General features: G+C 49.8%; 1 protein-coding gene across 2 annotated transcripts; it reads right to left on the reverse strand.

Moving 5' to 3' along the window:
• Window positions 1-1,030: 1,030 nt before the first annotated feature.
• Window positions 1,031-13,073, reverse strand: ENC1 (ectodermal-neural cortex 1). 2 transcript variants are annotated; one of them, XM_016205260.2, is made up of 3 exons: window positions 12,990-13,073; window positions 7,596-9,411; window positions 1,031-3,601 (listed from the first exon to the last, which is right to left on the reverse strand). In XM_016205260.2, the coding sequence occupies exon 2, from the start codon at window positions 9,396-9,398 to the stop codon at window positions 7,629-7,631; it is 1,770 nt and encodes a 589-aa protein (XP_016060746.1). In that variant the 5' UTR covers window positions 9,399-9,411; window positions 12,990-13,073; the 3' UTR covers window positions 1,031-3,601; window positions 7,596-7,628. The 2 variants fall into 2 exon arrangements, with proteins under 2 accessions (XP_016060746.1, XP_016060744.1); XM_016205258.2 differs by lacking the exon at window positions 12,990-13,073 and adding an exon at window positions 12,455-12,598.
• Window positions 13,074-13,388: the final 315 nt, after the last annotated feature.

Genomic DNA, 13,388 nt, shown 5'->3' on the forward strand with positions numbered 1-13,388 from the left:
TATCTTCTTTCCTTCAATCTGTCTACATGTTTCAACCGAGATAACAAAGAAAAAGACCTCCTGAGAATGAAAGGCTGCTTCCCAATGGTCTCTGCGTGAATCCTTCGCAGCTTTTCCTGACCAGCCCAGTGTCAGATTCCCAGGCGCATTCTCTTCTCTTCCCCATCACATGGTGTCGTATCTGGTGTCACCAACAGGGTCCCCGTGGGTCATCAGCATCTTGAGCCTGGGGTCTGAGGACACTTGCTCCCAAGGCTGGCTCCAGGCCAGCCTCACCGAGCACGGAACGGAGCTGAGCGATCCTGTGAAACCCGAGGCATCTGCTCTGGCATCTTGGTCAAAGTCCAAGGGCTGTAATTGCACTCGGCCTACCCGGGAGCTCTCCCAGAGTCCTAATTAGGTAGTGTCTATCTATTTCCTAACCAAAAAAGATCATGCCCAACATTACCCTGCACATTAAACAGCAAGGGTCTGACCCAGGTGATAAAGGAGCATCTCACTGTGACACACAGCGATCCCGAGGTGGGGGCAGAGGCTTCATAGGGCTTTAGGCTGAGCCAGCTGGGACGGTGGCTTTCAACTTGGAGGACGCTGAGTGTACCAGAGGGGTTAGGCTGCTGGTTTTGTACAGTTACAGGGAAACAACCTGCCCATATCCCCACTTACTTGAAATGCTTTCTGAGGCAACGTCAGATGAAAAGATCGAGTGAAAACATAACCCACCGGGAAGACCAAAAACTAAATTCCTCTAACATGTTACGCTGTCTTAATAGTGCAGGGAACATGACTTTTTATAGTCTAAGCTGGAGTAACCCATATTTTGACTTGCTTAAAGAAATATCCGGAAAGGTGAAAATTCTTAATTACTTCATGTGTAAAATTGCTTTACTAAAAGTACACAACTCAATGGTGACATAAAGGACACTCAGAACGTATTCGAGATAATCCTCCTTTTGATTAAACTAGAAAAGGCGCACATTTCCAACAGCTAAAATTATGTTGTATTCAAGTAAAGACTCACCACACACAATGAAGAGAAAATCTCTAATAATTTATTTGACCTTCAGTTTCACATTGTGAAAAAAAAAACACAACAGTTTTACAAAACCTCAAAAATGTAGTCATAGGAAACAAGTACATAAGAACATGAACACTTTACTTCTTCAACTTACACAGAGTTTTGTACGTGATCCACATACTCAACAGCCAAGAGAGGGATATTATTCAGCTCTAATCACTCGTATTCAGACAGGTGTCAAGCCCAGAGAAAAGGGGGCCCCACAATTATACCAGAAGTGGAAGGCTGCCCTTTGTCATCCGTTTCCACAGCAACCCATCCACAGAATAAGAAGAACCTTCTCTGTCTCATGCCAAGGTTTTTGTGTGCACTGTGCTGTGAATTGTATTTGCTTCAAAGTGTGGGGCGTCTCACAGGGTGAGAATGGCCGAGGAGCGAGCCCAAATGCCCACATCAATTCAAAGAGCGGGAGAGTCCAGAAAGTTCCCTGCAGGCTGGGGCCCACCCTGACCACGGCTCCCTCTGGCTCACACACAGTAATTAATAGAAGATTCAAGGACGGACCACAACTCCGAAACAGCTGTAGGAAATCCACCCTGCTCTCAGAAGCCGCGCAGCGGTGCACACATCTCGGCCCATTTGCATCATAAACTACGGAGCTGTAGCTGCTACAATGTAACGACGCCCGGCTACGCTGCCATTGTGCAAGGAGACGTTGGCATCGCTTAGAGCACATGGAGGAGCGAAAGACTGACTGCTGGCAAGGACTGGGATGCTTTTATTCCAACGGCTCGTTAATTTTGGTCCACCTATAGCCCACGTATTCATGCCATGGACAGAGATGTACAATTAGTCTAAAGTTTTCAGATGCAGAGAAATGTTAAGGATTTATCTGTCATTAGACACGGCAAGCACACTCACAATGTAAAAGGTTGTTATCAGTCTTTAACCTTATTTTCTAAAGTACAGTAACGTGAGAAACATCAATGAACGTAGTGCGAGAGTTACAAACTCTGGTCTTCCCCAGGCACCTGTGAGGAAGCACCTAGTGGAGTCTAATACTAACACCTATCACAGCACGTGTTTAGTAAACAAGCCTGCAAACTAGCAAAGAATGTATTCACAACCGATCCCCAGCTACCCCAGAAAACCCCAACGGTGGCCACTGCTCACAATTCTTTGGTGTTTCGTGACCAAATGTGACACTTCCGTGCACCAAAGAGTTCTTTTAGAGACTTACCTGCAGGTAAGCACTAAGGTATGCATTGTACCAAGGTTACTATTGTCTCGGAGAACCTGCCACACTTGCTAAATTGTACAGCAACGGTAACAATGAATCCAGGTCAAGCAAATTGGGTAACTGAATTAATTTATGTCTGTGACAATTCAGTTTTTTATCCCCAGTTAGTTGTGGTTATGGCAAAGCATTCTCACAGGGTAATAAATAAATAAATATATAAACTTTGGACTATGCCTTTACCTGTGCCCTATATACAGAACTATTCCATAGAATTTTCCAGGATTTCAGGATATTACACAAAGAAAAAAAAAACTGCAAAGCAATTTGGTCCTTTCCAAATTTCAGTAGCCGAGACTGAAGGAGGTGAATCTGATGGAAGGGGCAGAGCGAAGCCTTCCCTTACGTGACCAGAGCCCATGAAACCCCACTGACAGTCGGTGAGTCTAAGAAACGTGACCTCCATCCATGTTTTCTCTACCTCTAGGTGTAATTTAAGTTTCTGTTTTGTAATACTTCCCTGTCTTGACATTTACAAAATCCCTCCCCTTCCCAACCCACCCTCCAGTTATATTCCAAACTGTAATTCCAAAGTTTTCCTTTTTGTGCAGCAAAGCACATAACAGCCACAAAATTGTGCAAAACATACAACCATTCACACAAGTCCATACACGTGAAGACAACTGTAAGCATTGTTTCAGCATGCAGGCATCAAACAATAAATAGCTAAATCTATAACAAATTTCTTAACAGCCAAGGGAAAGTTTAAAGTCACTTATAAATAGAAAAGATCATCTACCAAACAGCTACCAACAATGTCCCCATTGTTCGGAACCCTTCCCGGGGAGCACAGCCCCTCAGAGACCGGCAGGGCCCAGGGCTCCTCACTCTGCGGCCAGCACCAGCCTCCCTCCTGGCCCCACAGTCGGGCTTTCAATCTCCAAGAGCAGCTGGCGTGGAGGCTTCAAGCTCGCTCCTCAGAGAGAGGTGACAACCATTTCAAATTTTACACATAAATGGTGGAGCCCATGGAAATCAAATGCTGAATATCGTACAGCAAGGGAAAAGGCCCGGCTTTTCTCTCCCTTTGAGGGGCTGATTAACGCTGACATTAATCCACAATTACAAGACAAGGACTGGATCACAGGTTCATTCATTCATATTTAAACCATGTGCTACTTGCACAGAAAATCCCACCCCTCCCCCACCCCCTTCCTTCATGTCCAGTTAGAGCATTTACAAGGTGCCGCCGATGGTACAATCCAGGTCTTGTAGCAACTTCTTTTCCGTTTTTTTCTTTCTCTTCGTTAAATTTGGCCTCTCAAAAACAGAAATCGTTTCTTGAGCTAAAACAGAGGAAAAAGATTTTTGTTAGTATCCTCAAAATCTAAAAATAAAACTCAGGACAGCACTGGTCAGTATTGCTTCTGAAGGTCTTGATTACAACATGTTCAGTAGGAGCTGTGCAAAGACGTGAGGTGCTGCCTTGAATGCACACGCACGCACACACGCACGCACGCACACACGCACACACACGCATGCATGCAGACGGCTGACCAGACGGGAGCAACGGTGTCCAAAGGAGGATCTTCGCTTCCTTCCTAAACACGTGTGTTCAAATTCAAACCTATACGTCTAGATCTTACTATCAGTTGCCACCTTCTGCTCCCAACATTCGTAATTCCTCTGTGTGGTTAAACAGAGCTACTGGGAAGCAATCTCCGGAGGGTCAGGAAAGATTCCTGTGCAAACCTCCACGGCCCGTTTACCGTAACAGGTTCCAAATTCAATTTGTTTACCATATAGGCGGCAGACGTATTAATCCTCTTATTTAAATGCATCTCTGCTATTCATTATGGCAGGAATCAGTCTCGCTCCCTTTCATATGACAACATACCGGGCTCAGTAGCCCAAGGCTGGACTTATTCTCAAAGTTCGTCCGTCCACAGTTGGGAGACGCCGGCTTAGGTACACGGAGCAGCTACCTGCGGGATCTGCCAGTGTCAAGTGTGGATACAAATTCAAGGCGCCATAACCACTCGTCATGGGAGCTGGCATTTCCTCACAGTGCCCACCCCTCCCGCTCGGTTACGTCTAATGCGATATGGGGACGTTTTGCAGATGGCTTGCCTTGCAAACGCTCACCCTCACACTCAGCCCGGGTAGGAACTTGCATCCGGCCGCTGTAGCTATTCACAAAGGGAATTCAGGAGGGGCCACTCGTTCCTGGCCCTGAATTCTCCTCGCTTTTGTGTGTTTAGGAGTCTGATTCATTGCATCAGTGTTTCTTTTGGCAGTTTCATAACAGTGATTCAAGCTTTCAAGGCATTCCTTAGACTACGGTGTCATCCCCTTGGCCCCACCTCCTTAGAACCTATATATCAACATTAGGCCAAAAGAATGTATCTTGTAATAATACAATAAAACTTCAAGATGCTGCACACACGGGGGGGGGGAGGGGGGAAAAGGACACCAAAAGAAAAGAAAAACTCTAAAAAAGGAAGAAAAATGCAAAGCAAAATCTAAGTTCTGGCCTGCTGGGGCCACACAGCACCATGAAAACGCAGACTAATCAAAAGTAATTTCCCTTTTGTCCCTCCCACCCGTTGACAGAGCGGCAGGAGTCCGTTAGAATCTCCTAGATGGATGAGCTTTAGGACCAGGGCAAACTTTTTGTTAACACTATTAATTCCCTCAGCACCTCCATTTGGAGAGCAAAGAGATGTCCTCTTGGAAGTTTTTGCCGCTTAGGACTGACACCTACACTGCACCGCCTCTCACTCCATCCCGCTTTGGCGTTTTAACAAATATCTGTGTGTAGTCAACTTGGGCAGTTTAAAACAACCCCCCCCCCCCCCGTGGGAAACCACAAGAGCGGCTTTGATCAGGCCCACCCGCGCCACCTTTAGAAAGGCGGGCGACCCCGGCCACGTCGAGTGCGTCGTTACATGCTCGGCTCCGGCTGGCAGCACCGAGGGCAGAGAGGATGTGATTTCACCCAGAACCTAACACTTCAGATACCCTCCGTTTCCAAGGCACCGGAAGCGTGTGAAGAGATTCAAATATTCTGGATACGATGAATTCCAGTGTTTGCATACTCTGGGCTGAGAAAAATGAGGCACCGAGAAGGAAATATAAAGATAACGAGAGATGACAGTCAGAGGAACTTCATCCCCCCCACACAAAGCTAATTCCACTGCAGGCTCAGGTCTAAACCGAAGTGAGGAAAGAAGCCCGAGAGCACTGAACACTGAATCTACGCCAGGCGCTGGGCTAGGCATTCTAGCTACTCCCTCCCCTGCCTCCCTATTTATCCATCTACCCAGGTCTGAACTGGGGCAAATCTTAGGGGACGCATAATGCAAACACCACTCATTTGACAAAGGAGCGAAATCCAGAAAGGTCCAGACTCCAGCTTAGAACCAGAACCAGAATGCACGTGGTCTCTCTTTCGGCCTTAACGTCCTTACCTTGCTCCAAGGAGGCCAACCATTCCACCAGTTGCCATTCTGAAGTACCGCCACCACTGGCAATTTTATGGCTCCCCTTATTATTATGGGCAAATAGAGTCGGTTCTGGACTAACACCCAACTCAGTGTGCTGTTAATTGATGCTTTACCCTAGGAGGTTCTTTAAAGCAGCTTTGGAGGTGAGTCACGCATTCATATCACAAAAGAAATAACCACGTTCAGAGCACTTGTTTACTCAGGATTACTGAGATGCCAGCAAGGCTGCAAAAACCAGTTTGGTGTGGACGCTGTGAGCCAAGCTGCTCCCCAGAGGAGGCTTCTGACTGCTCCTGCATTTCATTCCGAGGAAACATTACATTGCTAAGAACTCTACTAACTGGAATAGGCCGGAGGAGAAACTGCAGAAATGAAACAGGTAGAAGGATTAAGGGTGAGAGCGAGGCCAGTTTTCGTGGTGTTTTTAAATGAGCTGTGAGAGAGGAGGGAAGAAAAGACAGGTGAGTCAGAGCCCCCTCGACTCAGCTTGCAACGACCCCTAAGCTCCCATTTTCTCTTTGTAAGTTCCCTTCAAAGGTCTGACGCATACTACGGAAAACAGGGCCCAGAGTTTCCAAGTAAGAAGTTGGTTTTCGTTGTAGTTCCTCCAAAGCAGAGTTTTAATTTTATTCTGCTATTAGTAACGGAATAAGCCCCTGAGTCACCAAAACCAATCAACAGGCTGTGTGCTCTGTGCGGCCTCTGGACAGTGCTGAAGTGACGCCCGGGCCCGGGCCTAGGAATGCCTAACGGCGGCCGAGCGGACACTGAGCTGTGGAGGCCTATTAATTATTTGAGCCAAGAGTATAATATACTCTTAAGTACACAAGACAACCATTATGTGCTCAGATATATGACACAGAAACACAACTTTTGTTAGGCCCGACAAAAGGGCCGGCCTGTCTGATTAACTCTGAAAGGCTGCTGTAAGAGCAGCTTAGATGGCTCAGCGTATCCACGCATCAGACATATGTATGCAATGCAGGTGCGGCCTTTTACAAGGGCCTTTTAAATTTCCCTCCAAAGTTAATACGTTTGAGAAAAAATTAAATAAGCTAATAAATAATCCTGGAGAGAATAATCTAAGAATAAATTTAAGCATTCAATTTTTTAAAAACCATACTTCATTCCAGGAAGGGTTTGAGGGAAGCTAAATGTGAATATTAACAAATATCTTCACACCAATATGAAGCTCAAGTTCATTAAGCGGCAGTTCAGCACAACGCTCGAGTGCCTGGAGCCCCGCTGCCTGGGTGGATTTCTTGACCAATTCTTGCGCCTACTGCTAAACTCTATGACCTTGGGCAACTTCACCTCTGCGTGCATGAGGTGTTTTCATCCATGAAGGGCTCTGGTAACAGCGTCTCACAAGGCTGTTGTGAAGATTCAGTGAAGTGATCCATGCGAACACACAGCCCAGCTCCAGACACACAGCGAGGGCTCGCTAACTACAGTTGGCATTATTAACATAGGTCAGGGTTTCTCAGCCTGGGGTACATTAGAATCACCAGAAAACTTTCTAAAAATGCTGATTCTGGGCCCCACAAGACCAAATGAAACCAAGTGTCTGGGCTGGGTAGTTTTTGCAAAGCTCTTTGGGAGATTCTGAGGCTCAGTAAAGACCGAGAACCACTGGTTTACAGTGTTACAGTGGGGGGCAGGGGGGAGCTGTGGTCAATACAACTGTTTAAGTGCTGGGATACAAGTTCTTTCATTTTTACAGTTTTTGTAGTAGTTCTACGGGATAGGCTATAGGGACCACGCCTCACGCCACACGCACACTTACACGGCTAGCTTAATTACACGCATACTGACAGTTAGCCCGACTCCTTACCTCCTGCCCACCCTTCTAGAGGATGGACGGCGTTTAAGAAGGCAGATGCTTCCAGGTGCTGACGAACGCAGTCGGTATCAGCGAGTACGGGACCGTGGTTATGCTGTTCCACACATCCAACGTCGGGTCGTAGCAGTCCAGGGTCTTGCACCGCTGAATGCCGAAGTACCCCCCCACCACGTAGAGCTTGTTTCCGGAGGCCACCGCGTGGCAGCTCATGCGCTTCGCCGTCACGTCCCCCACCTTGGTCCACTGGTAAGTCTCGCTGTTGAATTTATAAGCAGAGCAGGCGGAGAACTCTGTATCCCCCCCCATAATGAAAATCTGGTTGCCCAGCACGGCTGCGGCTGTGTAACGCCAGGGCTGGGGACAGGTGGCCGGAACCGTCCACCTGTTTTCACACTGATCGTAACACTGAACCTTGGGGAGCTTGTCGTGACTGACACTGGTACCCCCGAAGGCGAACAGCTTGAGTTTGGCGCTCACTACGGCCGCATTGCTCACGCCTTCCCGCAGCGGGGCCACCATGGTCCACTTGTTGGTTGCGGGGTCATAATGTTCTACCTGCTTTAGAGAGACCGAGGGGGAGGCTGGCAGGCAGCCAGTGGCGGCCGTGTGGCCCCCGACCACATACAGGCAGTGCTTCAGCTCCGCAGAGCCGTGGCCGAACCTGGCCACCAGCATGGGGGCGGCCTTGGACCACTCCTCGTGCAGGGTGTCGTAAACCCAGACGTCTTTCGAGACGCCATTCTCGGAGCCCCGGCCCCCAGTAATGTACACCTTGCAGCCAATGGCGCACGCACTGAACTCTTTTCTTGGGCTGGGGATGTCCGCCTTCGGGATGATTTCTTTGGCCTTCTGGTCGACCAGGTACAGCTTGTCACACATGAAAGTCTGCCCCCCCAGGAGGAAGAGGGCGTGGCCGGTTTTGCGAGGCCGGGCACAGAGGCTGGTGACCACACCATCGTTCTGCAGGATCTTCAGCTTGCACCTGATGGCCTCCTCCACGATCTCCTTGCTCTTCCTCTGCTTGGTGATGAGCTCCTCCGTGGCCACGTTCTCCATGAGGTAGATGGCCGGCAGGAGGGCCAGCCTCACCGTCTGCAGCAGCTCCGGGAGGTGGCAGTGGCGCTTCTTCAGGTCGTAGCTGATCCAGCTGATCGCAGACTCGTACACGAGCCTCTCGTCTTCTGTCTCCAGCTCCTCGCTGGACAGCAGCTGCACTACCGTGTCCTGGGGCAGCTGCAGGAAGTCCTCGTTCTTGCGGATGGTCTGGAAGTTGCTGAGGCACATCCTCCAGGCGAGCTCGTGCAGCCTGGCGCACTGGTGCGCGTCGGACAGCAGCAGCATGCCCAGGCAGTTGCTGGGGTGCAGGTTCCTCTCCAGGAACTCCGCGCAGGCGTCCCGGATGTCCTGGAACTCCAGCATGTCGCCGGCCTCCAGGAGCGACTCCGCGTTCTCTTCGTTGATGACGACCCGGGAGGAGTAGGCGTAGTCCAGCAGCAGCTCCAGGACCTCGGGGTGGATGGAGCTGTCGAAGTTGACCTCGCTGTCCTGGCTCTCCTTCAGGCCGCCGCTGAACATGGCCTCGAAGTAGCGGCTGCAGGCGGCCAGCACGGCCCGGTGGCAGGGGAAGGTCCTGTCCCCCGCGTGCAGGAGCACGTCGGTGAAGAGGCGCTGCTGGCGCAGCAGGTTCAGGTGCGTGAGGACGCTGTCGGCGTAGGAGGACTTGTGGAACAGGTAGATGTTAATGGAGCCGCTGCTGGCCCGGGACTTGCGGTTCTCGTGCACGCTGACGGACATTTTGTTTCCGCTCCTGAAACAACAACACAGAACCGCTGAGCGGGTGCTCGAAACAGCAGAACAAGCAGCGATCCCTCAGGACAGGAACCCGAACGCCCTGCCCTCAGCCCTGCTGCCCACGGCCCCGCACAGCCGATGGCCGCTCCCGCACAGAGCCAGCACCCGTCCGCAAGGACAGCCGTTCACGGTCAGGCTGTGCTCTGCACCGTCTAAAAGAAATCACTGCTCAAAAGCTGGTTCATCTTGGAAAACCTGACTGCCGACTTTCAGGATATCGAAGCCCGGGAGAATGGTACGTCAGCACAAGCCAGGAGGAGCGAGGTCTCATGCTCACAGCTCCCTGTCCCTGTCCAGCTGACTCACCGCAGGCCACTCAAAATGCCAGGCCCCCAGCCCTCATAACGCCGGGACAGGCACAGCTAGAATGCCCTATGCAACATAAAGCCATGCGTAAAACAAACACCTACTAATTAATTCCATTAAGAATTCCTTTGGTAAGTTCCGGTCTCCCTGCAATATACAGTAAGTGGGAAATGTAATATTAAAATGACAGGCTTAGGCAACTTCTCCAACGATAGGACCCTTATTTAAATGTTACAAATCATTCCTAACCAGACAGCTCTGCCACTACAGAGTCCTAAAAGCGGCCCAATACAAACATTACCATATACTGATCAGCAGGCTTTGGTGAAAACACTGAATAGATTCTGACCACAATCACCACCCATCGTTCTTGCTCTGGACAGCTTCCAAAATGAGGATTTGGGCACATAAAAGGAAGAATATTTTGAGTGGCATACACATGCGTGCTGTTTTTCTGTTCTTCCTTCTTTATATCAATTCTTAGGAAACCAGTTGCAAGAACAAAGGATCTACCTGCTCCTCTCTTTTGATTAGATGGTGCATCACCAAGACCGTTCTTGTGTACCTGCTAGTGCTGCCATCTGCATATAGGGAGTTCAAAATGCAAACACTGCTTTATCTAAATAAAAAAACATGCACACGTATGTATATGTATATATGCATGTGTGTGTATTTTGCCAACCATTGTTAATTTTGGGCTACCCTAGAATGTATTTGCTGACTAAAGTTTTTTTTTCCCTCAGTGTCTAAATTGAAATTATAGCAGAATCTAATGCTATCTTTGGCTTTCCTCGGTAAGTAAATTGTAGGCTCAAGGTATAGGAAATCCCTATCACCTATCTTCAAAAATGGAACCACATCCTTTAAAACACACACATACAAACCCTACCTCTCTTTTACTTCAAAGGAGTAAAGGCTTCAAGCACCTGCCTGTCAAAAGATTCCTAAAGAAGTTGTTTATCCCAGGAGAGTAAACTAGGTGGTTACAGTATCTATTCGAACTCAGAACAGCCAGTCCTTATAGTACAGCTGAAACCCATGGCCTGTTTGTTTCCTTCAACCATTCAGATATTTGTTTTTAATGTATCCCAGGAATTATCAATAAATGCAAATGCGTAACTTACCACAGATTCATGGGCTAGACACTACACTGCACTTCCCTGACCAGCCATGTCACAGAAAACAAAAGCAGGTGCCTAGCTTGCCCTTAACACATAAGCCACATACCATTAGGTGATGTAACTTGTTTTCCTTTATTTTGGAATGTAACTTTTCCTTGTGCGTAAACACAGCTCAGTGGAAGAAAATAAGCAACAAAGTCCCAGGCTCTGGTGTTACAAAGACTTGACAAACACCCATTAGTCTCCTGGATATAGCAAATGGTAAAAGAGCCAAGCTTCACCCCCACCTCAAGCCAAGCCTCTACAGGTACAGTCCTTTTTTTCAACCAGTGCTCAATGCTGCAGAGAACAAGGGGGAGGATCCTGGTGAATGCACCAGGTTTCCCAAGTGTTAAAACATCTAGCAGCATCACTGATGCTCTACCACTGTAGTGGTCATTTGAACTAGTACATTCCTTCCTTCTGAAGCACTTTGAGAAAGATTTTAAGCCTGAACCTCAAAAGACGGTATAAATACTTACAAAAATTCCAAATGAGTAAGGAGCTACACCTTTTTTTTTTTTTTTTAAGCTAATGCTTCCAAAGCAACCTCAAAAGCTAAGAACAAATGTAGCTCTGGCTGAAGAATGGGGGACCTACACAAACAAGGTGCACAAGCACCATAAGCACATGGGGCAGGAACCTCAGGAGCCAGAACACATTTCCCTGAGCATTAGATACCCGATGATGTCCAACACGGCTCACAACCTAAGAAGACCTTAGGATCTGCATCTCTATGCATCCTGTGTTGACGCACCTGTATTTTCCAGGTTGACCCATAAAGCCAGAAGGAAGAACCTAACCTGTCATCTTGGATAACATCCAGATGGAGAAGCATGCCACTGTCAAAACCCAACATTCTTGCCGCAATGTTTGATTAAAATAAAAGGTACACTTGAAGACCCATGGGAAAAGTTACTTTCTGGTTTAAAATTAGCAAACATCCAAATATCAGCAGAAATCATTTATACAGTCACTAAGCACACCTTCAACATAAATCATCCTTCTGGCACTTTCTAAGCCCCCAGAGAAATATCTGCATGCCAAGTAAGTGTCCAAAAAATGCACACATATACTTAACCTGCACCTACAAAGAAGATGAGAAAAGGGCTGCTATTACCCTTAACATCAAAAGGGCCTCTAGTTACAGTAACTTCAGCTCACTTAGAGCTCCTTACCCAAGCTCTCTGCCTTCAATTCTGAGTCCCTGTCACATCTCTTTAGGTTTTGGACCTGATTTCAATGCAATCAGAGGAGAAACTAGGCAGACTGGGGGGAGGGGGGGGCCGGGGGGCACTTACGTTATTGGTAACAATGAAACATTATAAAAAGCTCCTGTTAACAGGAAAAGCATTTCACCATGCTGTCCCCTAAAACACTTGACTTGCAACGCTCTTTAAAACGCCACCGTTCCTTTCAGGGAGACACCAAATTACAAGCCCGACAAGTTCAATGGTTCACCTCCGCCCCGCCCACCAAGTCCTGTCCTTCGAAACTAATAATGTTACCCTAAAGGCCACATACTGTACTTACATGAGAAGAAACTAATTTTTGAGACAAAAAAAAACACCACCACAACAGTTTTCATTCATTTCCTACAGACATTTCGCAAGAGTGGCCGTGTCCTCACGAGGGATTTCTGCGCGCGGCCCAGCGCTCCTTGTGCGGGTCGGGCGCAACGTGGGCCAGCCATCCGCGCTCTCGGCCCGGCGACTGCGAGGCCCGGGCAGCGGGAAGGCCGCCCCGGAGGCCGCTGCTTTCCGCAGAGGGGGGGCGTCACCGCTCCCTCGCCCCGCTCCTCGGTCCCCCAGCAGCTCCCCGGCGCCCCGCCGCCGAGAGGGGCCCCTCTGGCGATGCCCGGCCCCCGCTTGCGGTGGGAGGTCATCGGAGAACACAAAGGTCTCCGCCCCAACAACAGCTCCCCATCTCCGCCTAAGTCGGGGCTCCGGATCCGGGGCGCACGCACACCCCTCGCGAGCACACCCCTCGCGAGCACACCCCCGCAGGCCGGGCATGTCCAGAAGCCCGCGGCGCCCGCAACAGGTCCGGGGCAGCGGGGAAAACTTACAGCAGTGGCGAATGGCCTCGGGGCACAACTAGCTGGGTTCCTGCCTCGGTCACCGGGCGGGGAGGCGACAAAGTGGACGTCTCGGCCCCGGGGAGCGAAAGGACTGCCCAGCCGCGGAGAGGACCGCGCCCGAGGCGCTGGCTCGGGCCGGCTACCCTGGCGGCTCGCGATGCCCACGCCGCAGCCCGTGTGCGGCCCGGGGAGCGACGCCCGGAGCGCGTCTCGGCGCGGAGGGCGAGCCCGGCGGCAGGCGCCGCGAGGAGGCGGCTGTGCGCTCGGGGAGGGAGCTGGGACGCGCTCGCGCGCCGGCGGCCGCCTGGCGTCTGGACCGGTCTGCGCGCCGCCGCGCCGCCTCTCCGGCTGCCCGAGCAGAGTGCGCCCGGCCGCGGCGCGCCGGCT

Source organism: Miniopterus natalensis, chromosome 3 (assembly GCF_054644295.1).
Source record: "Miniopterus natalensis isolate mMinNat1 chromosome 3, mMinNat1.hap1, whole genome shotgun sequence".
Classification (NCBI taxonomy): Eukaryota; Metazoa; Chordata; class Mammalia; order Chiroptera; family Miniopteridae; genus Miniopterus; species Miniopterus natalensis.